At 38.0% G+C, this 23,762-nt stretch overlaps 2 protein-coding genes across 9 annotated transcripts in view; both read left to right on the top strand.

The window, feature by feature from the left end:
- XRN1 (5'-3' exoribonuclease 1) overlaps positions 1-10,229 on the top strand; it is a 33,843-nt gene extending 23,614 nt beyond the window's left edge. For 2 of the 3 annotated variants that reach the window (XM_086844996.1, XM_086844999.1), the window contains 13 exons: positions 780-1,005; positions 1,661-1,762; positions 2,383-2,478; positions 2,703-2,817; positions 3,343-3,407; positions 3,802-3,912; positions 4,265-4,390; positions 4,687-4,843; positions 5,163-5,338; positions 5,560-5,673; positions 5,752-5,869; positions 6,870-7,021; positions 7,222-10,229. In XM_086844996.1, coding sequence (XP_086701122.1) covers positions 780-1,005; positions 1,661-1,762; positions 2,383-2,478; positions 2,703-2,817; positions 3,343-3,407; positions 3,802-3,912; positions 4,265-4,390; positions 4,687-4,843; positions 5,163-5,338; positions 5,560-5,673; positions 5,752-5,869; positions 6,870-7,021; positions 7,222-7,512 — 1,849 coding nt within the window. In that variant the 3' untranslated portion in view covers positions 7,513-10,229. The remainder of the gene's footprint in view (positions 1-779; positions 1,006-1,660; positions 1,763-2,382; positions 2,479-2,702; positions 2,818-3,342; positions 3,408-3,801; positions 3,913-4,264; positions 4,391-4,686; positions 4,844-5,162; positions 5,339-5,559; positions 5,674-5,751; positions 5,870-6,869; positions 7,022-7,221) is intronic. The other variant, XM_086844998.1, reaches the window with a different exon arrangement.
- GK5 (glycerol kinase 5) overlaps positions 8,316-23,762 on the top strand; it is a 28,624-nt gene continuing 13,177 nt past the window's right edge. For 3 of the 6 annotated variants that reach the window (XR_015274730.1, XR_015274731.1, XR_015274732.1), the window contains exons 1-9: positions 15,490-15,736; positions 16,790-16,883; positions 19,875-19,950; positions 20,342-20,435; positions 21,406-21,537; positions 22,053-22,128; positions 22,759-22,820; positions 22,909-22,982; positions 23,278-23,338. Coding sequence is in view for 3 of the 6 variants with exons in the window: in XM_023933155.2 (XP_023788923.2) it covers positions 15,605-15,736; positions 16,790-16,883; positions 19,875-19,950; positions 20,342-20,435; positions 21,406-21,537; positions 22,053-22,128; positions 22,759-22,820; positions 22,909-22,982; positions 23,278-23,338 (801 nt within the window). In the remaining 3 variants the exon portion in view is untranslated. Of the gene's footprint in view, positions 8,480-11,106; positions 11,275-13,392; positions 13,545-14,634; positions 14,660-15,474; positions 15,737-16,789; positions 16,884-19,874; positions 19,951-20,341; positions 20,436-21,405; positions 21,538-22,052; positions 22,129-22,758; positions 22,821-22,908; positions 22,983-23,277; positions 23,339-23,762 lie in introns of those variants that run through there. The other 3 variants (XM_086845011.1, XM_023933154.2, XM_023933155.2) reach the window with 3 other exon arrangements.

The raw sequence follows: 23,762 nt of genomic DNA, 5'->3' as shown, positions 1-23,762 counted from the left end.
GCAGAAAGGAAATACAAACCAGCAGAATAAAGCACTAGATCCAGATGTCTTTCTAAACAAATATGTAGAAAATAAGTTATTATCAGTATGTATTCAACATGTAGATTAAAAACCAGCCAGAAGGCCTATGTTCCTCTGCAGGAGGGACTCTGAACCCAATAGTTGATACCATTAAAAGCCTGAACTGTGCTTCAGGAGGTGGAGGTGCTTTTGTACTAAGAAGTGTGATAACACTTCTGTTTTGGAAGTAAACACCTAAACTTCTAAGTGCTCAGATATACCCAGTAGGCTTCATTTCACTGTTCTTACCTAAACTAAGGTATTAATGCTGGAAGTTAGAGGAGATCTACCTGCATTCAGCAGCCATAGCCCTTTTATGTCCTGTAACACAGAACACTCAGTGTTCAGAAATGCTGCTTAACTTCAGTTTGTAATTCTGCTACTGAACGTGAAACTTCAGTTTTCATTTCTGAAAAATAAAAAGAATATTGTTTTCTGGTTCTTTTACAGAAATATTTACTGCAGAACTGTGCTATAACAATTCATTCATCTTAAAATTTCTTTAAGCTCGGCACTGAAAGGTACAATAGAAATGGAGAGTAGTGCTAATTACTGTTTGACAGCCAGAGGGCAAGGGGAGCCATGGGTTTCAGGTTGTCTGCAATGCTACTAGATTTCAGTATTGCATAGTTTTCAGCCTCTGTTGTTCAGACTCGAGTCATTGTCTTTTGGCAACAATTAAACTGCATGAAACAACTATGGAATTCACTTTTCTCAAGGTGCTCACCTGCCAGAGGTTATCGCCTGCCCTCAAGTGCCTTAATTAACCTGTCTCATGGCAGTCGGTCAGAAATGGGAAATCAAAAGCTGATGGCCATAGTTAAACCTCAGCCAGCAGTGAATAACTACAACTCATATGCATCTGATCTGTCATCTGTATGCTCACAAAAAGTGCACCTGGGAGGCCTCAACCATTCTCCTCGCTCCCTTTTTGTTCCTACTCAAGTAAGACTTTCCTTGTTTTTGTACAAAAATGTTTTTCCCTAGAATCTGAAATAATGACATGGTTATCTTTGTTGGTCCGAACAAAATTTAGTTTTCATGTCAATATATTAGAAGTAGAATAAGTCTTGTGCTGGAGAAATGAATTAATCTAATAATGAAAAGGACTTAAAATTTCCTTATTGACAGTGGTTTTGCTCTGAGCAACTCCAGTTGCTTTTCTGAGAGACAGATACTTAGTTCGGAGCAGTGACACCATATTTGGTGTCAACAAATAGTGTGTTTAGACAGAGATGCAAATATTTCCTTAAAGCTTTGATCCATTTAGTGCTTCCATATACGCTCTTTGTCCATGCTTAAAAAGGGAAGACCTGATTCCCTTATCAGTTTTGCTTCTTAGTTATAATTTACTTTGAAACTATAATATAGGAGGAAAAATTACAAGTGAGTTGAGTTTCTTTCTGGTTTAATGGCACTTTATTTTTTTAACAACCGATTTCTTTAACAAAACTTAGCTTAATTAGAAACTTTATCTTGCTGTGTGCTTGAAAACAGTTATCTCATGTTTTTCATTGTGCTTTCTAAAGAAAGCACTTTTTCTTTTAAGACAATGTAACACTTCTGATTTATTTCTTTTTTTCCTTTCTCAATGATTTAGCAACTGAATGGAAGACAGCATTACAATCTCAGGGCTGAAAATCAGGGCAACTCAAACTCGCCCCAGAAAGGATCATTTCTGAGTGGCAATCAGAAAAATAAAGTGAGTGTTTGGATTCATTTAGTATCGGACCCAAATGTCTCTGTTTTGGCCCTCTGTTCAGGGTGGGTGTCTTTTCTCATGATTAATAAATTGATTTGTTTTAGTACATCAGATGTTTTAGTTCAGAACTGCTCTCAGTTCTTGGATGAATATAATATCCTGTGTTATACTTGTTTAGATACTAGATTTTTAGAAGTGTCTTTTTGCATAGCTGGGCCTCAGTTCTGCAGTAACATACCTGTAATGTAATGAAGTAATTGAGCCTTGTTGTCAAAGCCTTACAAAATAAATCATTAATAATAAAATCATACTCCCAGTACGAAGGCATGCTTTTGAAACCATTCTGAACTGTTGTCTGAGTTTCATTATACTTAATCATCAAACTAAGATCATTTCAGTCTAGTAGGGATTCTTGGTAAAAATTGCAATCCATTACAGAAGCTTGTTTCATAATTAATTACCTGCAACTTTGTATTCGTGTCAGTATGAAAATATCTATCTGAGGACTGTTAAACTTGAACCTTACAATTTCCAAAATGTCTTGGTATATATATTAGCTGTTCAAAAGTTGCATTTATTGCTGCTGAGTTTGTTGGTGGTCGTGTTTTTCATTTTGTCAGGCACAGAGTAAGCAAGATGATGAATTCTGCAGCATATGGCAGTCATTGCAGAGTTCTGGGAAGTCTCATCACATTCAACAAAACATGCATGAGAAGGTTTGTATAGAAACTTTAAACAGATGTCTGCATTCAAAATGTGAAGGTGCTTATCATACATCAGTTCATTGTATCAGAAAACTTAATGTTACAGTTAAATGCTCTGGATGAAAGTGGTGTTACATGGAGTATGCATAGGTCTGGAAAGGGGTAATCATAGGGCACTACTATGTAAGTAATAGATACCCAGTTTTCTGGTTAAGCTTTGATGTTTGAAACCCTAGGGTGCAGTTCTACCTCAGGAAATCAAGCTGGGAACTGGCCATCAGTTTTATAAGCCAGGCTTCAATGACGGCAGCTTTAAATGCCAGCAAAGAAAACAGGAGCCTTATAAAAAATGTAAGTACTATAATTAGAAACTTTGTTTAGGGGAACTAATTGCTTTATCTGGCCTTTATTGAAATGTCTGATGAGCATTTTGGCTTTTTGTAGTTATTGACAGGAAATAATTTATTATAATTTTATATAGACTACATTGTACTTGTTACTGTCAAATAATATCCCTGGTGTACATATTAGATTGTTCCATGCTTAATCCTGAATCTTTTAGGCAAGTTGTTCTGTGTTTGGTTGACTTACCACCCATCTAATATAAAAACCAAACAAAAAAACACACATCTTTGAAAATCTGCTTGTGATGATATTTGTAGAGTAGAAAATTAAGTATATTATTGGATATATTTAATTTTATTTTATCTTAGAAGAAAAACATACACTGAATTATATATGAAGTAAGAATTAAACATTTGATAAATCCATTCAAATTAATGCAACCTCTGTGTATTTGTATGGAGTTACTAATTGTTTTGAGTCTTGACTGTTACAGTTTTTAAGAACATTTTAAAAGAATGCATTCTTTTGTAGTTAAAGAAGATTCCAAAGTTACAAGAGGTGAAACTCAACCACATAATAAAATTTCAAACCAACAGGTAATTTTGTCTGTATTGAGTAAATCTATTCTTTTCTTTTCATTTTATTCTGATGTGATTTATCATTTTACAGATTTGTCTTTAACTGGCATCTTAGTTGATTCTTTTAGTCAGAAATTTATTTTGGAGGTTTTTTTCATTAGAAGCTTATAGACAAAATATGAGAGAAAGTGCATAAAATGTATGATGCTACCAGACAATTTTCCTATTCCTCTTAGACTCTAAAAGCTACACTGTAATGGGAAAACACAAATGCTAGGTGTTCAATAAGCTGAAATCCTCTAAGGATATTGCTTGTGTAGAGCTTGTGAAAGCTCTTTGCAGATGCATTTCTAATGATTGTATTATAATGAGTAATAGAGTATTCAGTAATACTTGCTACAATGTATTTCAGAATTTCACAGGTGTGAATAAGTACAATGTCAAACTTTTGAAGAGGAATGGAAGTCCCAACATGCCTTTAATTCAGAAGGCTGCAGTTGATGGTCCCTGCACAGGTGGAAAGGTAGGATCTAAGGAGTTGACTGTCTTGTGGTCTTTGAGTTACTTCAGTTTCCAGTCCATTTTGTTCCAATTTGTGTGCAAATTCATGTTTAAAAAATAAGGCAAACCTGTGTAACTTTGATTGTTCTTTAAATCAATTCTCTCTTGGTCAATATTTGCATATTCTAATATGCAGAACTTGATGCAGTCTCTGGATATCTGTTCACACTCTGAACAGACATGACTGAGACCTGCCCAAGCTAAGAGGAAAAATCTGAATAAGAATAAAACAAACCTCAAATTCATATACCCCTCCTCTTGCAGCTGCTTGTAAATGCAGTTAGTTGATGTACCCTTTTCTTTTTTAATTTAAGAAGGACAATGAACTGGAAAGCCTTCTAGCTTCTTTGAAAATTTCCAAAGAAAATGAAGTGCAGACTTATTCCAAGGAAGCGAGAGCTACAAACGAGGAACATCTGTCACCACAGTCATTTGCTATGGTCTGTATACTGCAGAAATCATTGCATTGCAGTTTGGCATCTGCTATCTTAGCATCAATGCTTCTATTTAAAGAGTCTCCATGAAACTTCATACTGCTTTTTAAAATGTATTAATGGTTTTTTAATTAGCTATTCTCAAAGAAAATTAGCAAACACCTTTGTTTATGCTAAGATGCCGTTACCTCTGCTTTGATAAAATATAACTGATTGGAAAATAAGAAGTCAGATTCTGTGTTAGGAAGGTCATGTTATCTGAATGCCAGCATGTTCCTGACTGGTTTATTTTATTTTTAAAGAAAGGAACACAGATGCTCAAAGAGATTTTGAAGATAGATGGCTCAGATCTGCAAACAAAAAATGAAGTGAAATCACAAGTTAATGATGTTCCTGCTCCCTCTAGTAGACAGGATTGCCATGGAGCTGCTTTGCAATTCAGACCAACAAAAAAAATGGGTATGTTTAATCATCAGCTCATGATTCAGAGCTTCACCTTGTAGTGACATTTTAGAATACAGTTTCAGCAGGGTACTGTTTATCAAAATATAGTAATAAAACTTCCATCTTTTTTTAGTTCTACTTCTATATTTGGATCTAAAACTCCCTTCAGATATAGTCTCTTGGATTTTGTTAAACAACAAGGAAAATACCAGGAAAAAATCAAATAAGTTTTTGTTTGTTTGTTTGTTTTTGTTTTTTTTAACCAGGTTGCCATCCTTTTAGTGAAGGAAATAATTGTGATACAGCTTTTTTTCTTTTCTTCCCCTTTTGTCAGCTGCTTACATGAACAAGCATAGCCCCGGGGGCCCCCAGAACACACCAGCGATAGAAACTGGAGGTCACCCTTTCACTTGTCCGCAGCCTGCACTGTCTACTGTTTCTGAGCTTTCTCGTATTTGTTCTCTTCTTGGAATGGCGCAACCAGATTTCTCTTTCCTAAAAACACCACAGGTAAAATATTATTTCTGCAAAAGTACAAGTTCTCAACTTTCTATCAACTGTTTTATATGAAATAGTTAGACTAACCACTGAAATCTATCTGAAAATAAACCTTAGCTCCCTTTGTTGCCTTTTTTTAAAACAAACAAATTTCTGTCAAACAAACAAGTTCCTGTCTCACAGTTTGTTAGCAATACAAATTCCCTCAAAAATCTTGTCTCTCATTTCTCTAGACCATGACAGTTTGCCATATAAAGCTGTCAAATGGATTATTGGTTCATGGACCGCAGTGTCATTCCGAAGCTGAAGCAAAGGAGAAAGCCGCGCTTTTTGCTTTACAGCGCTTGGTGAGGATGTAAAAAATCTCTGCAAATCTTTGTCTCTGTGTACTGCGTCTGTTGGTAAACCTGTTTCCTTCTTCATAGGGTTCTATAGGAGTAAACTTTGCTTCGCCTCCACCTCCACCAGTGTTTCCAAATTACCAACCACTAGGAGTTCCTGTACCACCTGGGTCAATTCCTCCAGTATTTGCACAGCCCCCTGGTAGGTGTTTGACTAGTACACACTTCAAATAATATCACAACATCCTCTAGTTGTGGTGGTTCTTTATGTGAAAATGAATGCTTTCCAGAAAGTCACATTTTTTGGTCTTCATATGTGTACTTGTATGCCTGCACAGTTTTGAAAACAGTTCATGACACTCTTCGCATGAAGGTGCAGATTTATTCAGTATAAAGAATCATCTCTATTAATTATTTCTTTTCCTCAAGAATATATTTATCCATTGTCTTAGGTGGTTTTTCAATTTTTCTTTTCCTTCAAAACAGTAATTATTTGAAAGCAGATAGTCCCAGTTCAGAATTTGTAAGAAATAGCTTCCTTGATTTTTTAAATGAATTTTCCCCCCATCCCATATACGTAATGTTTCACCATACAATACTGTTTTTATTTGTGTATAACCAACTTTCACTGAAGTGCTAATCCTCTTGTACACTGCCAAACATGAGCATGGTAAGTAACCCCCCCAAAAACTGCTAAAAGTCCTGGTGCTCTTTCTGGCTATTGGTTGTTTTGTAGTCTACTGAAATTCCATTCACAGCTTGGAATTAATTAGTCAGAACCATTGTAGCATCCTAGAAACTCATACAGCAGCTGCTACATCTCTTTTCCACGGGGTTTCTCTGCTGTTGCTGTGTTCCAAAATGGTGGAACTTAAATTGCAGCTTTCTGCTGATACAGTTGGCTCAGCTGAGAATGTATAGATCCCACATTATATGTACTCTGGAATGCAGATACCACGACTTTAGTGCTCTCAATTGTGTTGTCATCTAGGTGTAGTTCTGTTTGGTTGGGGGCTTTTAATAATAAGTAAATAAATAAATTACTACTTAGGCATTTTGAAGTAAATATGAGGCGTATGAGGCTTGGCTGGAAAGATAAACAACATGCAGATAGATGTAGTTGGGGTTGTCCTGGGCTCTTGGGGAGTTTGTATCTTTTTTTTTTTTGAGGAAAGAGAGCTAAAAATTTCTTATTTCCATAGCTAATATGATGCCTCCGTCATCTCACATGTTTGGTCCAGTGTCCTGGGGAACTCCAGTGCCTAAGCATTATTATCCTGGCTCCTATCCAGGAAATGTGTCTCTTTCAGGAACTATACCAGTTGGTTCTCACAACCAGTTTATACCTCTGCAGGTAAGAGCAGGAGGTTTGTCTTAATATTGTTTTTTTGTAAAAAAATGTGACTACAAGATGAATACAACAGCACCCCCATTGTGAAGTACTATTTAGTATTGGAAAATTATTGTTAAGATATGTATGCATGTTTTCTGAAAGTGGAATATTTGCAGATTTTGAGAATGCATTCTGTTAAATAATATTTATTTAATTTAAAGGTAACTAAAAAAAGGGCTGCTAGCAAGAAAAACTTTGAACTCAAGGAGTTTCAGAGTTCCCCTCAAGCTGCACCACTAAAGAATGAACAGCCAATGTCTTCTGACCACATTCAGCAAGATAGTTCTTCAGCTCCTTTAAAATCTCCTCAAGCTGCTCAATCCACTGTTTCATTTCAAGACAATGTGGCTACTCCAAGTGTTCCTCATAACAAATCAACACCAAACACTTCCAGCAAGCGAAAGCCAAGAAAACTGGCTGTCAATTTTGGCGCACCAAAATCTTCAGAATAGATCTGATAGCTAGGTGTATTTTATCTTAAACTCTTTCCCCACTGTTATGTTCTATCATTTAAAAAAATCAGAAATCTCTATTAAAAAGACCAGCCACTTTAAGTATAATATAGAAGGAAATAACGTTTTATTTGCTATGATTTTCAGGTTGTCATTAAAACCATAAAATTATGTTAAAACTTTATTTTATTTTCACTTAAATTAGCAAAAACCAGGAAATACCGAGTTAGGGTTGCCATCCCTTGTGCCTAGGTTTCTAAACAGTGGCTTACAGACAATATCGGGTAAGCAGCAATAACATTGGCAACCTTAACTCAGGTTGAATGTGCTTTATAGGAGGGATGTGGAACAGTAATAAGTTGGGCATCTAACAGTGTTTAGCATGACATTTTCTACTCTATCTTGATTTTTAAATTGTGTAATAAGACAGAAAGTAAAAATTATTTAAATGCAGCTTTTATATTGGCATTCCAGCTCCCTCTGAGTTGAATCAGTGTACCTAAAAGCTGACTACAAAGAAATTGCCAAATCCACTCTAAGTACAAACTGCTGGGTTTTGTACTAGAGGGCAACAGCTTTACAGCTTTCAGAACATAGGTGTTATTGTGTCTCTGGAATTGGAGTGGCAAAAAGTGGTTGCTCTTGCACAGTCTGTTCCAGGAGATTAATTTATAGGATATATTGAATAAAAAAAAGTTATATTTGCAAAGTAGAGACCCCTTTGGTAAAGTACATTTAACTTTTTTTAATCTATCAATTTAATTGTTTTCTGATGATGAAATAACAAAGTTATCTTACTGCAGATGTGCGTGGCCTCCTAAATGCTTGTGATATCCTGATTTTTTTCTAAGCTATCAAAATGGCCAGAGTTTAAAGACGCCCCATTTTGCTGGATGGCTGTCGAAGTTATGTTTACTTAGAGTCCATTTCTTCCTCTAATAGTCTGTGCCCTGAAACCTTCTCTATGGTAGGTTATTTTTTGTTACTAGTGACTTTTAATATTTATTGTTTTTTAGTTTTGTGAGAGAATTTCTGTGTTGCAAAATTAAATTGTCAGGAAGTATTGCTATTGGTTCCATAAGAATATTCAGACAAAAAGCTGGCTTGAATTTTTAGACATCACTATGGGATTTTTTGTTCATATAGGAAAAAAAAGAAGACTCAAAGGTCCTTGTACTGTTTTTAACCCACATGTACCATTCTTACAGACATGAATATAAAATCTTCAGTCTGAGAAAAAATTTGAAACCTCTGTTGGTGCTGCTGACTGGCATTGATTAAATATAATTTTTCATCTGTTCTATAAAAAGAAGTATTTTTCCTCTAAGGCCCAGGAACCAGAAATAAAGCAAACTTGAGTGATTCATTTTGTTGCTTCTAAACAGGTTTTATTCTGGGTCTGCGAGATCAAAGACTTTCTTTCATTTGTTTTTTTGCCTCCATTTCTTGGTGTAGTATGAAGTTTCATGTTATTACTGTGTTATAGTGTTTTTTAATTTTCATTTCTCCAAAACAGCAGTATTTGTAGAATAGCAGCAAGCCCTATAAAAAGGATCAAGAGGTAAAAAACAAAATTAAAAAATTTTATTTTACTTAGTATCACAAAACTCGTGGAATAGTCTACATACAGTCTTGAATTACATTGATTTTGTCATTCTCTTTATAGTCATCTAGTCTCAAGAAGTTCAAAGCCATATTCTGTTGAAGGGAAAGTTGTATTTTTTGGGGTTTTATTCTCATTAGGAACATCAGACTGATATGATACTGCCATGCCAATATTTTAGAAGTGGTTATGTGACATCTAATTAGTCCACTGTATCTATCTGAATGATCTGATCAGAAGAGAAAATGCCTATTTGAAAACTGCTGTGACAGAGAGGAGGCTACATTAGACTCTCGCATCACAGAATTATGATGTGTCCGTACACCCAATTCGTGCAGATTTTTGAGAAACAAAGTCATGGAGGATGCTATACTCATATGTACCAGTGAACACAGCAATTTTTATTAATTATTCTACTTCAGACTAAGATTTCTGCTCCCTCTTCAAGTGGAATTGCTATGTATAGTATGTTTCAGTGGTTAAACCCTTTATTCTGTAGCTGCTGCATATTGTGTTAGTCCCTCATTTTTAGTTTTTCTATTCTATGAAAGTGACTGCCTGGTGCCCAGTTAATTACAGTTTTACATGTCCTGGTAGATGTGACATCTGCATTGATCTTTGCAATGTCCCCTTTGATTTCCTTTTTATATTTTAACAAGGTCATTATGTTTAACTCATACAGATATAAATTTAAGCATTTCTTTTTCCCATAGATATAAAGTATTTTCTAAGCACTGGAGTTTTTCATTAGATCTTATACAGAGCAGTATTTTACTAAAAATCCAAAAGGGAAGACTTTTATGTGCGCATTTTTGTAGTTTCTGATTTTTTTAAAATAACTTTTCATTGTTTATCTGCCAAGTGAAATGTTTTAAATTTGCATATGAATGGATACAGAATGTATTTTTTGTGCTGTTTAGTGTTAAGTGTGCATTTGCAGATTTTTAGCATGTAGTTGCACAGAGACTGTGCAAAGATATTTTGGAATATGAATATATGCTACACTGAAGGAAAAACATTCATAAAACTTAAATGCTATATAGAACTCTAATGCAATAGAGTAATTTTATAAACTGTGTCTGTGTCTGCTTGGATTAAATATTGAAACAAGAAACATTACCTATTTTCACTGTTTTATTTCCAAATACTACATGGGAACTTGTGTATGCTTCAACCCAGAAGTTTATGATATTAATTAAATCTCTTGAAACTCAGTTTCTGTGGTTCTCAGATGCAGCACCTGCCCTCCTGACTGTTTCTTGATGACTTTCAACTGTAACTACGACCAAAATACAAAGTTGGTTTTTCAAAAGGCTGTTGATTACCTTGCAGTTAAAAGCATTTAACATGATACTGATCTTCCAAAAATTCTTTGGCCGTGTCACCAATTAGATTAAAAAAACCCAACCCCATAAAAAAGTCAAGAAGATTATTTTCCAGTAATCTCAGTCCTAGTGATTGTTAACAAGGTGGAGAACCAGCTGGTGGCTGAGAAGGAGAGTGCTAATGTCTTTCTTACACATTTTAGTGTGAATTAGCTTGTTTAAAGCAACCAGCATAAAGAATGGCGTACACTCTTAGCATAGTCAGCTGCTGCAACTTTGTGTAACTGTGTATGCAACTTGGTATTTCTGTATAGAACAAGTCTGGTTGGTGTAAACACTCAGGTCATATTGCTCAACTTAAAGACACCAAGATAAAATCTTGCGTTTCATAAACTGTCTTCAAATGATTAGTCAATGAACTCTGTTAGCCTACATGGTGAGTTCTGCCATCTCAATATATACCACTAAAGAAAACTCAAGCAAATTAAATGAAGGGATAACTTGAAAATATATCAGTTTTTGCATGGATGCTTCCATTCAAAAATTACAGGACTTTTGTTCTCAAAGAAGTAATTGTTACTTACAGTAAGGATGTTTTTTAATTCTGTTTGCAATGTGATCTCCTTATGTATTCCATAATCAGCCTTCCTTACTACTGAGAGACAGTTATGTTCTTCTCTTTCTGTATCTGGAAAGGGGACACAGTGACATCAAGGGCATAAGGGCAGTATGAATACACACTCTTGGCCAAAAGAATTCAAATTCAGGTGCATGAGGACCCTTGAATATTGAGACTGTAACTGATAAGTGTTTTGAAGAATCTGATATCATGAGGTAAGTAGCTGATCTTTATTAAAAGAATCCATGGTTCCAAGAACAGTTCCTTATTGCTGTCAATTTTTGAGTGAATATTTACTCTTATTTTTCTATAATTTACAAATTTCCTGTTTAATTTCTGCTTTGAAATACAATACAAATCAAAGGAATAGTCACAATGTCATCAAGTGCATATAGTAAACCTGATTCCTATTATTTGAACAGACAGAAAAAACATTTTTCATTAAAACTATTTTTTTCTGGTAAAACTTGGTTTGTAAAACATCAGTGCATTGGCAGTGCTTTATGGAAGTTGATAATCACACTTAGTCTTGTATTTTGTGTAATTGCAGTTATTTTTAATGGTTAGGTCTTACTGAAACGATAGTTCTTAAGTGCTTTTTCTTCCCTTCAGCTTCTAGTATATCCATTCTCTTGTTCTAATTAAGCCTCATTGATGGCCATTTTTCTGTCTTTTTAATATTTTTTTGTTAATTTCTAGACTTGAAATAAGTGTTCTTTTAAAGTGCTATTCAGCCCTGAATTTTCTAGGTACAAATGACCATTCATTGTATATATGTACACACATGTACACAGACATACATATATATAAATATATGCAGGAACACAGTCACTCATTTTCTTAAAATTATTCATAGTTATGGACATTATCTTAATACACATTGCTCTTCTCCAAATGCAGATACTCCTTAAGACAAGTGAAAACAATGGGGAAATAATGAAACATTAACAGAGTGAAGTACACTAGTTTTCACTTCACCTGCTTTGGTAGATAAATTCTTGGCTTACAACTTGATTGTCCTAAAGTCCACCTCATTTCCTGTCAAAGTTTACTTGTGTTGCAGAACTGGAAGGACTTCTTGTGCCTCAGTCACAGTGCAAAACCTCATGCATGTGGGCACAGATTTCATGTGCAATTCTCCAGTGATAATCCTGCATTAACCAGTCTCCAACTACTTGCTCCTTCTAGGTCATGCCAAACTGCGTTGCCACATTAGAAACCTTATCATGGAATTAATCTGATTGGCACTCTCCCCTGTGTTATTTTTCATAATAGCTCATCATAGGCATCAAGAACAGCTGGGTTGGTACAGTTTGTAGTGTGAGGGTGGGATGATTTAGCAAGAATGGAACTCCTTAGGAAACATCCCATGGCTGCCTAAAGCTCAAATTACCCACACATTTAACATGATTCATCAGGTGATGTCATTGCATGTGGTTCTGTCTGTTGACTTCGAGGAGAGTGGTAACTTCTGGCAGGAGTACAGGAGGAACTGATGAGAAAGGGTCATATGGTAAATTGTTGTAGCAACATTTGCGTAAAGATCATCAGTTCCATTTTGGTCCATCTGTTAAGTTTCAAGTGAGTCTTAATGAATGATGGATGTGGCTGTACCAGCCAGTGGAGCAACAGGAATTAGTGGGCTCTTTCCTATTTATGTGCAAACTGGTGAAAGGCCCCAGGTCAATGCTTTCCTAATGTTAAAACTTGTTAAAAAAGTAGAGCTAAGTAAGTGGGTAAAATGGTAACTTAGAGTTTGAGGAGGCAGGAGGAGGATAGATGCACCTTGACCAAAAAGAGAGCTGAGGAAGAGAAGATAAAACCCATGCATTACAAATTTTGTGTCTTACTCTACAAGATTTCAGTGTCTACAATCCTGTTAGCAGTGTCAGTGGCAAGTTTGATTCATACTGGAAGCCTTGGGTGAATGAAGATGCTCCAATGTATCAGTCACACAACAGAAATGCACCTGAGAATACTTGATTTTTTAAAAAAGCTTAAGTTAACTATTTAAAATACAGTTAATTTGGAAATTTTGTTTAATAATCTGGTCCTAGAGAATACCAAGACATGAGCATGTTTTCTTTCTGGGAATTAGGCCTGCTGAGTTGGTAGCAGTTCCATCTTTCACGGTCTCTTGTTTGGCATCATCCTATAAAGTGTATTTCTTGCTGACTGAAGCATGCTGAGTGTGATGACATTGCTTAGAAATACTCAATATAAATTACTGATGAAAGGAGTTTTGCTGTCCCTGCTAGTGGTGTAGGATCTTCTGAACCCTGATGTTCTGCCATTTGATTGGTTTTACTTAATAACTCTTTCCTTTGCTACAGCATTGTACAGGTCCCTGGAGTGCCTCTACTCCTTCATTTGGTTTGATAACCCAGTAAAAAATAAGACCAGCCATACTTTCCGGAGAGCAAAGAAACTGAGGATTTCAGCAGAGAAGATGCAGAAGTACAGGACGTGGCTGCTGAGGCACTTGGTATGCAACCCCAGGTGTGCCAGCTCCATCTCTGAGCAGTGACATGGCACCCACATGCTCTCACCCATACAGGAGGACACAAGGTGCTGGTATGGGTTATGCAGGCTTGTTACCAGCAAAGTGTCCATGTATTTTCTCTTCAAATTGAATGTTTCTTCCTTGTGCTAAGATGAACTTGGGGCTTTTGTGCATATTGACAAAAAGATTTTTCTCTGAGGGTGACAGAGGTTTTGGATAGATAGAGTGCCTGTGAGGGAATGATATTATTTATGATAGAACAATATAAACTAATGACAGGTAAGTCATGTATGGACATGCTCTGCACATATCAAAGCACATTGCCTCTTGTATTGCATTACTTTTATTACTTACAAACAGAACAATAATAAAAGATTTGTATTTCATAAGCCTCTCACAAATTAGGCAATTTTAATACCTGCTCTCTATGATTAAGATAATGTATGCATTGACACTTGGCAAGTTAGTTCAGGTTATCTTTTTTGACACATCTAAGTTCTTTGTTAACATATTAAACAGAATTTAAGATCTGCAAGAAGAATTTACATGGTCACTTCCATGCAATCAAAAGGGTATGTATTTGTTACATCAGGAGCTTATGAAAGAAAAAAATAACCTGCTTCCATTTTCTTTTTGAAGTTTTGCTTAATCTTGCAGTGAGGCAGGCCCTGCTTCTATTGATACTGTAAAAGCACAAAGCATATCTAGATGCGTTTTTTCTTAAGGCTTCTTAATTTTTGAATATTTGAAGAGGTTTTAGCTTTTCATTCCAGTTGCACATGTTGAGTCTTATTGAGGGAGCTTTCATCAGAAGTTTTAAGTAATTATTATTATGCTGTTAATTTTGATAACTTGGTTTGAAGGAAAGTACTCTTCATCAGATACTGAAGTACTTGGGACTCTGACATATCCCTATTAACTGTATGTCAAGAGATAGTCAAAGAGAACAAAAAGTCAAAGAGATTGTGACTTTTTAATGTTTTGTTCCTTAGGGAGGAGGGGTAAAGCAATAATTTCTTGGCTTTCTCTTTCATGTCCCTTCATGTCCCTGTGATCCGTACCTTTGTCCCAGTGACCTCTGCGACTGCCCATGTGAGGTGAGAAGCCTCTTCTTAATGTGGCTTTCACTAGTCAGTAGTATTCCTGGTTTAAAGATCCAGTAATGCCAGACTTATCTCATATAATGCTGTTTTGTTGTTCATAGTGCAGTTTTTTCTAAGAGGGGCCAAACCAGAAGCGCAAGGGGGAAATATTTTCAGTGTGGTTTTTATGCTTTTACTTTTTCTGCTCTAATTAAATGACTAATGCTTCTGATTACATTTGGGTTAAAACTAACTTCTACTAGTTGGGGGTTGAGCATTCTGAATTTTTTTGGTTTACTGAGAATTTTTCCGGTTGTTTCTGTTTAAAAATTACCACCCCATCTAAGGGCAGTACGGGAACATTTCTGTCACTAACTTTCAACAGTAATTCTAGATGCCGTTTCCTCTGTAAATCAAACTGATGGCACCAGAGAATTGCTGCAGCTCATGACTTTGTGTAACTACGTGTGATTTGTTCATTGATATTCAGTGCCTTCAGTGACAATTTCCAGGAGCAAACATTCCTCGTTTACTGTAAGGAGGAGTTGGGGCGAGGGTCACTCTGATCATGGGGGGTCACCATCGCACCGTGTGCATCTCTCCCAGAGGCGCTCGCTGAATTCAGCCTTTTAGAAAAGCCCTTAACATTTGGTGTTTAACCAAAAGCCTTATTTCTAAGTGCATGTGGGAGATTTATGTAGAGACTGCACAGCCGAAAGGCGAGGCTTTTCTTTCGCGTTCTGTGTCCGTGGTCTCCCGGCTCCGGGCCCCGGCCCCGCCTCCCCGGTGAGGAGCACCTCCCGCGCCGCTCCCGGGCCGCGGCCGGCCCGGCGTGCGCCACCTGCCCGCGCGGCGGCCCCGCTGCCTGCCCGCGCCCGTAGGCCGCGCGAGCGCCCGCCCCCGCGGGCTGTGGCGGGCGCGGCCGCCGGGCCGCCCTCACTCCGCGCTCCGCGCCGGGCGATGCCGTGCGAGCAGCCCGATAGCGGGGCCGCCCCGGCGCGGTACGTGCTGGGGGTGGACGTGGGCAGCACGGCGGTCAAGTGCCACGTCTACGACCGGGCGGCCGCCATCAGGGGCTCCAGCTACAGGAAGGTGAGTATGGGCGCGTTGTGTGGCGCGCCCCCGGTCCGGAACCGGGCCGAGCGGCGAGAGCAGCCGGGGGCAGCACCTGTATCGGGAGCCGGACGGGGCTGATCGCGTTCGCTCTGCCCCGAGCGGTTCCGAGCTGCGGGCCCCCCAGAGGCAGCTGGGGGTTGCCCGGCTCGGGACTCGGCGTGGCAGGCGCTCACCCAGCTCGGCTGGTCCCGGCATCCCCTGACCCAGGGCGGGCAGGAGCGGCTCCCCCTCCTGAGGGTGAAAAGAAACCCACAGCCCCCGAACTCCGCGGGAGCGCCGTAGCACTCATCCCGTTACTTCGGCGCTCACCCCCTCCCACCTTTCCCGGTTACCTTCCCTTCGGTCCCTTATCGACTAATCTCTGAACAAAACCACTCTTGTTAGTAGGGCATAGCTGAGATTTGCGTAGGACCTGTGTTTACACGCGTCTCACCGTGTAACGGCCATGTGAAAGTGTCAACCTTAGCACATGAACTTCAGGCTACTTTTGGTTCGTACGGCTCGTGATCAAGGCAATCTCCAGAATTAATTTTTTTTACTGTTACCTATTGCAATTAAAATCTTGCAGCGAGAGGAAGTGTAAGAAATCTGACGGATTTCGGAGGTGGAAGGGGCTTCTCTCGGTGGAGCTGACCCTCCCTGTCGCTGGAAGCTCGTCTGGCAGGTGATCCCTGGCCTGCTGTGATGGCACTGAGAAGCTCAGAGGCATCGACATCTGAATTAAGAAGTGCAGCAGAAACGGCTTTCTGAGACACCTGTTTTCCTGTTTGCAGCTCTGAAAGGGGTTTTACAGGTTCCTTTATTCCAAGAGGTTTGGACTTCTTTATTTCAAGGGATTTGACCTCATGAACAAAGGAGGTCTTCTAGAGATCACACACACATGTTGAACTATGTTTTAAAAGTCATACTGTTGTTTCTACTCTTACAGGAGATTCACAAACTGAAGAACAAAGCAACCCAAACCCAAATGTATTTGCTGGTTTCTGTAAACTAGGGATTGTAATAATGCTATTTCTGTTTCCCAAATAGGTAGAATCACTTTATCCTCGTCCTGGATGGGTTGAATTAGATCCTGAAGTGCTATGGAGTCAATTTACTGGTGTAATAAAAGAGGCTGTACAAGGTAATGGCTTAAACTTTGAGAAATTATTTATCAAAATCAGTAAAGTTAGTTATTTGGATAATAAAACTCTTTTTAGCTAGTGCTGAAAATCATCACTGGGTGCAGGTCTACAACATCTTTTAAGATAGGGTACTGTAATTACCTTTTTCCTTTCACTGGGGTCAGATTAGGACTGAACTAGAAGCAGAAGCAATGTGAGTACTTGATTTACGCATCAGTGCCAGCACTTTGTTGTTCCAGCTTTTTGTGTGTGCATCCTTCCCCAGTGTCTGTTCCTCCACATGCCTGTGTGCAGAAACAGAGAGCAGGCTTGTTCCCCTTCCAGTGCCCCATTGTTCCACCGCCACTTTGTATGTGTGAGTGTGTGAGAGAATGAGTGCAGGATGCTGCAGAGCTGTGCTCACTCAATTGCAACCCAATATTCCTGCTTTTCCCATTTCACCTTTAAGTGGTTCTTGCTGCCTTATTCCTGTATTACTGTTCTTTTCTATTTGTAGTTTAGCCTAAAAATTCCTAGTGTTCCACACACTGAATATATACAACTCCTTTTTTTGGCAAACCTCTGATGGGTTTTTTCCCCCCACTTTTCTGGATGCTGCTCTATTTCTCTACAACTCTCACAGCTTTCATGTTAATCCAGTGTTCTGCCATCAATCCTGGATCACCTTCTGTGCCATGTTGGTGCTGTGACCCTGTCAACTCGACCCCAGATTGCCTTCCCACAGTGCTCCAGCCTCCTTGGCCTGTGTGTGAAAATTGCATTCTTTCATTCAATTCATTCAGTTCCTCCTGTTCAGCCCCTCTTGCTTAGTCTCCAGTGTTGCTCTGCCTCCAGACATGGCTCATGGCAAAACTGCTTGTCCCTTCCTTTGGAAGGCTGTAAATATCACCAGGTGTAAGCTGAAGTGGATTATTTTGGGCTCTTGGTTTGTTCTGTCAGCAGCCACAACCATTTGGTCACAAGGACAGCAATGCCACCTCATCCCCCAAAGACCTTACTGTCTTCCTTTTCATTTCGATTCTGTAGGACAAATCAGGAAGCAAGACTTTTCAGCTAGTTTTAAAAAGGAAAGATTTCCTTGTGGCCAAACTGCACACATTGTTTGTCAGTCATTTTTAAGTGGGTGTGTAAGAAAGCATAACTCACAGTGCTGTCAAAAGGAGCGGTGCCACCCCTTTTTTTACGGAGTTGTTTCTAGTCTAGGGCAGTTTCCTGAGTCAAATCACTGTCTGGTTGTTTATGCCAGCAGAGCTTCACCAGTGTTTGTGCTGACGCAAGAGAGGGTGTGGTGGCAGGGCCAGGAATGGCTGTCTGGAAGCAGAAGGAGCACACTGACACTTGGGTTTGCAGGGCTTGCAGAGCTAAACATATGATTCCATGCAGGTGTGGATGAGCTGCTGTAGTTGGATGAGCTGCTGTAGTTCAGTACTACCTAAAGGTGGAAACTTCTGGCTGCACGGTCCCAACTCTGTCTCATACTGTGGCACTCCATCCAAAAGACAGCTTTACTGAAAAATATCTGTGTTTGTCTTTAGGTTTGTTTTTGTCTGTAATGGAAGTTAGCTCCACTGATGTGGGTGTCTAGAGAGCGCGATAGCTAACACAGGGAAAGTGTTGGGACCACTCCACCAGATTGTGGGGATGGGAAGGCGTAACACATGCCACTAGTCCTTAGTGAGCTGTGCAAGTGCTTGTATGGCTTTGACTGAAAAAGAAATAGTGCTGTTCTCAGGCCACCCACTCCCACGTCCTCCTCCTGTGCCCTCCTGCTACCAGCAGCACTTGTGCAGGCAGGTGGAGCAGGTTGTCTTGCGAAAGCACTGGTTTAATTTTCAGCTGATTGAGGAATTGATAGCACTGCTGGCAGGAATGCAAGGACCCAGTGTAAGGGGAAGTGCAGAAGTACACGTAGAGCTGGGCAGCGCAGGAAAGGTGCCCTTTCTCTGTGAAACCTCTTCTGTAATTGTTGCTGACAGGGTGCTGGGTGTAGAGTCTGCAGGACATGCTCACACAAATGAGCAACTTTGCACGTGAAAATGAACATGAGAACACGTATGGGCAAGACCTACTTAACCTGTAATTTGTTCAAGGATCTGGATTGAGTGCCCTTCAGAGTAACAGTACTCTGTTACCCACCCTGACCTGGGTGGGTAGTCATTTGAGTGGAAATTTTTTAATGTATATTTTCTTCATGTAATTTTGCTTTTGTAAGTATGGCTGGAGGTAAATAGCAAGCTGATCAGAGTTGCTTTGAAAATAGCTGTGGACATATTTCATTATTTACACTTATATTAGAAAAAATGTTCTGTAACAGTTATTTGAAGATAAGGTTTAATGGCAAAATTGGTATATATCCAAATGTGCATTTTTGTTTTTCTGACTTTAAAATATACTTTGTTGCATTCAGTGCAGTCTGGTTTAAGCAAATTTATTCTTAGGAATTTTGAAACATTGCTTAAGAAATATTTAAAGTAAGACATGTCATTATCAAAGTGATGCAGAAAGTCATAGCATATTCACATTTATCTATTTACTGCCTGCAGGATCAATCTAGTTTTGTTTCTTTATAGAATTTTTTTCCCTAAGTCTGTAAAAGTACTTTCGTTGGTGCTTTCATTCACATTCATCCATGTGAAATATACATTTTAATTGATTATGTAGGCATATGTAATCTGCCTACCTATATCTGGGATTGTTCATATTAAGTATCAACAGGCCTTTCAGAAGGTGGAAAGGGTCAGTGTGCCACAACAGCTTTTGGAAAATACATAGGTTTGGTTATCTGCTTTGGAATCAATTGTCTGACTCAGAGCTCTCTAATGTTTCACTGCTCTGAACAGCTGAACAATTTGTACAGATTCATATTCTCATAAACTATTATTTTCCTGAGTATTCCACAGGTTTTATAGTTATATTGAAGAAGTTACATTTTTGTTTGTTTCTCCAAATAAATACCTTTTTTGTGATTGTAATTTATTTTTGGTTTTTAGCTGCAGGACTTCACATGAGGCAAATTGCTGGGCTTGGCATCTCCACCCAGAGAGGAACTTTCATTACATGGCACAAGTATGTATGTTGTGTGTTGTTTAAAATGAATTTGTATTCATTTGCATTCACAGACTGGATGGAAGCAGGCTGTAGAAGTGTTGAATTCACTCATGTTCTCTTGTGTTTGCACAGCCACACCTTAGAGCTGTTCAGAACAGATTGTGTGTGGCCTTTTTCTTCTTTGTACATTGGAAGAGATGAATACATTTGTATTTTTAATTCTGGTGAGAAGTCTGACAGTGCAAATGTCTGTGTGCTGATTTAGTAATTCCTCAAATCCACCAGGAGGATATGCATTTATTATAGGAACTAATCTGTTTATTTTTCTGAATTGGAAATGGTAAATAATGTTGAATGTTTCGGACATTTTGAGTTATCTAGCTCTAAACGTTCAAATATTGTTTTTCAGGAGGACAGGGAAGCCCTTTCATAATTTCATAAGTTGGCAAGATTTAAGAAGCGCTGAACTTGTGAATTCCTGGAATAATTCCCTTCTGCTGAAGGTAAAACTCTGCTAATCTAGATTCTGATTTGATATATTAGAGCTGTTTAACTTTTATGACAAGTAAGGGCAATATATGGAATACTGCAAGTGTCCTGTTCACATGGTGATGTGATGGGCTGTGGTCTAAAAACATTTAACTGAGCAATATTAGCATGGAAGATAATACCAAGAAAAAAGTTCAGTACTGATATCCTAAAGTAATTATTATGGAAAAAATGCATGTAGGTCTGAGGCTCATTTTGTTGCTTTTTAGTCTGTTATAATAAAATGTTGCATATTAGCACTACTACAGCATAGATTTTTGGATGTAGGCAGGTCTGCGTTGGAAATGGTTTGGGCTTTTAGTTTCTTGGCTTGTTTTTTTCATGTTTGCTCAGGTAGGAGGTGCATTTTCTGCTTCTTTTGGCTTGTGCTTCATACCTTTAGGAGAGAAAGATTTTCTCTAAGTGCAAAAACGCAAGTTAGTTTTCCTCTAAGTGGTAACTAACCAGCACAGTCACAATAAGAAGTTAAATTCTTGGGTTAGCCAGTTACTTCTTTTGTGAAAACTCGATGAATGATTAAATTTTGGTAAATCTATTAAGTCATGAGTGAACCTATCAACTGTAAGAGAACTTCCACTAGACTGACAGTATGTAATGCTGTCAGCCACATTATGCATTGTGCTCACATAGGTGACTGGTGTTGGCAATGCAGAGCAGTGGCTGTCAGTGCTCCAGCAGAACGTGCTAAAGCAGCATTGCTTAGAGCAGCTGCTCTTTCCTGTGGTGTGTGTTGCAGGAAGGCTGCCTGTTGATAGGAAGATCCTTACATAATCCTACGGAAGGATCCTCTAAAGAAGTTTTAGCCTTCTGAATCTAATCTCATGTCAGCAGCTTTCATCTGTGTTGTCATCCTTTAAAAGTAATTGATCAGTAACGTTTCAAGGGCAAGATTAAAAATTAAGTAACTGTTTTCTTTTGAAACAGGTAATCCATGTTATTTTTACTGTGCTTCATTTCTTCACTGGGAATGATCGATACTTGGCACCCAGTTTTCTTACTTTTTCAACACATCAAACTTCTATGAAGTTGTCATGGGTTTTTAAAAATATACATGAGGTAAGCTGGAAAGGGAAAAACAATAGGTTTCTTGAGTCATAATGATGACTTGTGACTTGGAGGTGTTCAGGGCCAGGCTGGATGGGGCTTTGAGTGACCTGGTTTAGTGGAAGGTGTCCCTTCTTATAGCTGTGGTGTTGGAACTCTTCAAGGTCCCTTCCAGTGCAGGCCATTCCATGACTGTGTGACTATCAGCTGTAATTGCTTCGGTTTTGTCTTGCTTGTTCTCAGAAGGACCAGAAAGAATTTGTTCATAGAAGATTAATTGCTTTCTTTCCCTTAGCAGCAGCTGTAAGAAAGTGTTCTTATTTTCTGTTAGGAGCATGAACTTGTAGGATAATATTAGTTAAATAGCCAACTCAGCCTTTTTAGAGGAAAACTTTACAATCAGAGACTTATTTTCTGAGGGCATTCTGATTAATAATGAAGAATATAATAAAAGATATCAATAAATATGTTTCTCTTATTGCACCCAATTGTAAATATTAATTTTTTTCATGTACATTTTTTCCCAGGCTGAAGAAGCTGCCAAAAAAAACAGCTGCTGTTTCGGAACGGTTGACACGTGGTTACTGTATAGATTGACTAAAGGTGAACATTACAGTTCCTCTTAAATATCAGTAAAACACACTGGAATCTAATAAATTATGTTAATTATTTGTCATTTCTTTATCTTAGAATTCAGATACTTTTTCTGCAATTTGTGCTTTTGTATATTCAACAAAAATTGTCATGTATTTACTGTTACAAAAAGAACTTCGGAATTAATTATCCTTTGGGCCTGCTTGGACGGGAAATATTTATTCAGTGTAATCAGCCTTCTAAGAGTATAAGATTTAAAGAGGACTAACAGAGCTAGTTGGTGTTGATTGAAGAAAAGTACCTGTGAAAGCAAAAGAGCAAAGCATTGTTACTAATGTTGAAGAATTACAAGTTTCTTTCCTGAGGACTAATGCGTGAGGAGTCAGATTATGATTGTGATGCAGTTGGTGTGGTGCTGTTGGCTGTTCTAGACAGAAACAGTGTGAGAGGAAATGGGGTAATTAATGTGTGCACATTATAGTGAGCAGCAGGTACAATCTCTGTGCTCATTGTATCATTGTGATTTTACTCATACACATTTGATTTCTATTTCATGGGAGCCAATGAGATGTTTAAAGAAAACTCTTAAATGTTTGGATGTCTAAAAATCTTACTTTGTTCTGTTTCTTTTCATGCTAGGTTCTGTGTATGCTACAGATTACTCAAATGCCAGTTCTACAGGCATTTTTGAACCCTTTACGGTATGTGCTGTTCACAAAGAATGTTGTTGCTATTTATTGTGCTTCTCAGAGGGTCGCTAATGTTTTTACTTTTTCAATTTCATTTCAGAAATGTTGGAATCCCACTTTGTCTAATCTACTTTCTATTCCAATGTCTGTTTATCCACCAGTGAAAGACACAAGGTAACTGTGAAGGCATAATTTAAAAAATAAGACAACTGTTAAATTAATTGGTTAATTATGATTAATTGAGAAATACAAAATATTCTACATAGGCCAAATAATACACAGGTACACAAAAATAATTTATATGCAATTATACCTTCTATAAAAGTATACGAAATCCAATACTTTTTTTACTGTGTTTCTAAAAGTGATAAATCAGTAGCATTAGCTATTACATGTGATCCAAACCCAGGCTGTATGTACCTAGATTTCATTTTAACAAAAAGGTCATTTTAATGTGATTTGTTTTAAGCTTCAACTTTGGATCAACTGACTCTGAAATATTTGGGATACCTATTCCAATAATGGCAGTGGTAAGTGAAAATATTTTCTTAAATCTGTGTGTTTATACTCTATTTATTTGGTTCTGATCTAGCACTTGCGTCTTTCATTCCTATTCCTCTATTCATTCTCTCTGACTTTACTGCAGTGGAATTGATTGTTTAATTTTTCGCCAAAAACCCAGTATACAACTTTAGGGGGAAGGAGAAGAAAGGAGCAAGAGGCTGAGCTGTATTAAGGTTGTGTGATCAAATGGTTCAATTCTGAATGTAGGAATTTAAGCTCTGCTAATTCATGTTTTTGGCTTAAAATCAGTTGTTCTGTATAAAGTTATACAAGAGTCCATTCTGTCTTGATTTCAGTAGGACTGAACAACTGTAAGAGTATTTGTTAATAGATCCATTTGTGATACCTTTTATCCTTTTTTATTTTTCACTAAAAAGAAGTGGCAAATGA

The sequence above is a fragment of the Cyanistes caeruleus genome, chromosome 10, assembly GCF_971803275.1.
Source record: "Cyanistes caeruleus chromosome 10, bCyaCae1.hap1.1, whole genome shotgun sequence".
In the NCBI taxonomy this organism is placed as follows: domain Eukaryota; kingdom Metazoa; phylum Chordata; class Aves; order Passeriformes; family Paridae; genus Cyanistes; species Cyanistes caeruleus.
This window is presented reverse-complemented; position numbering and strand designations above follow the sequence as displayed.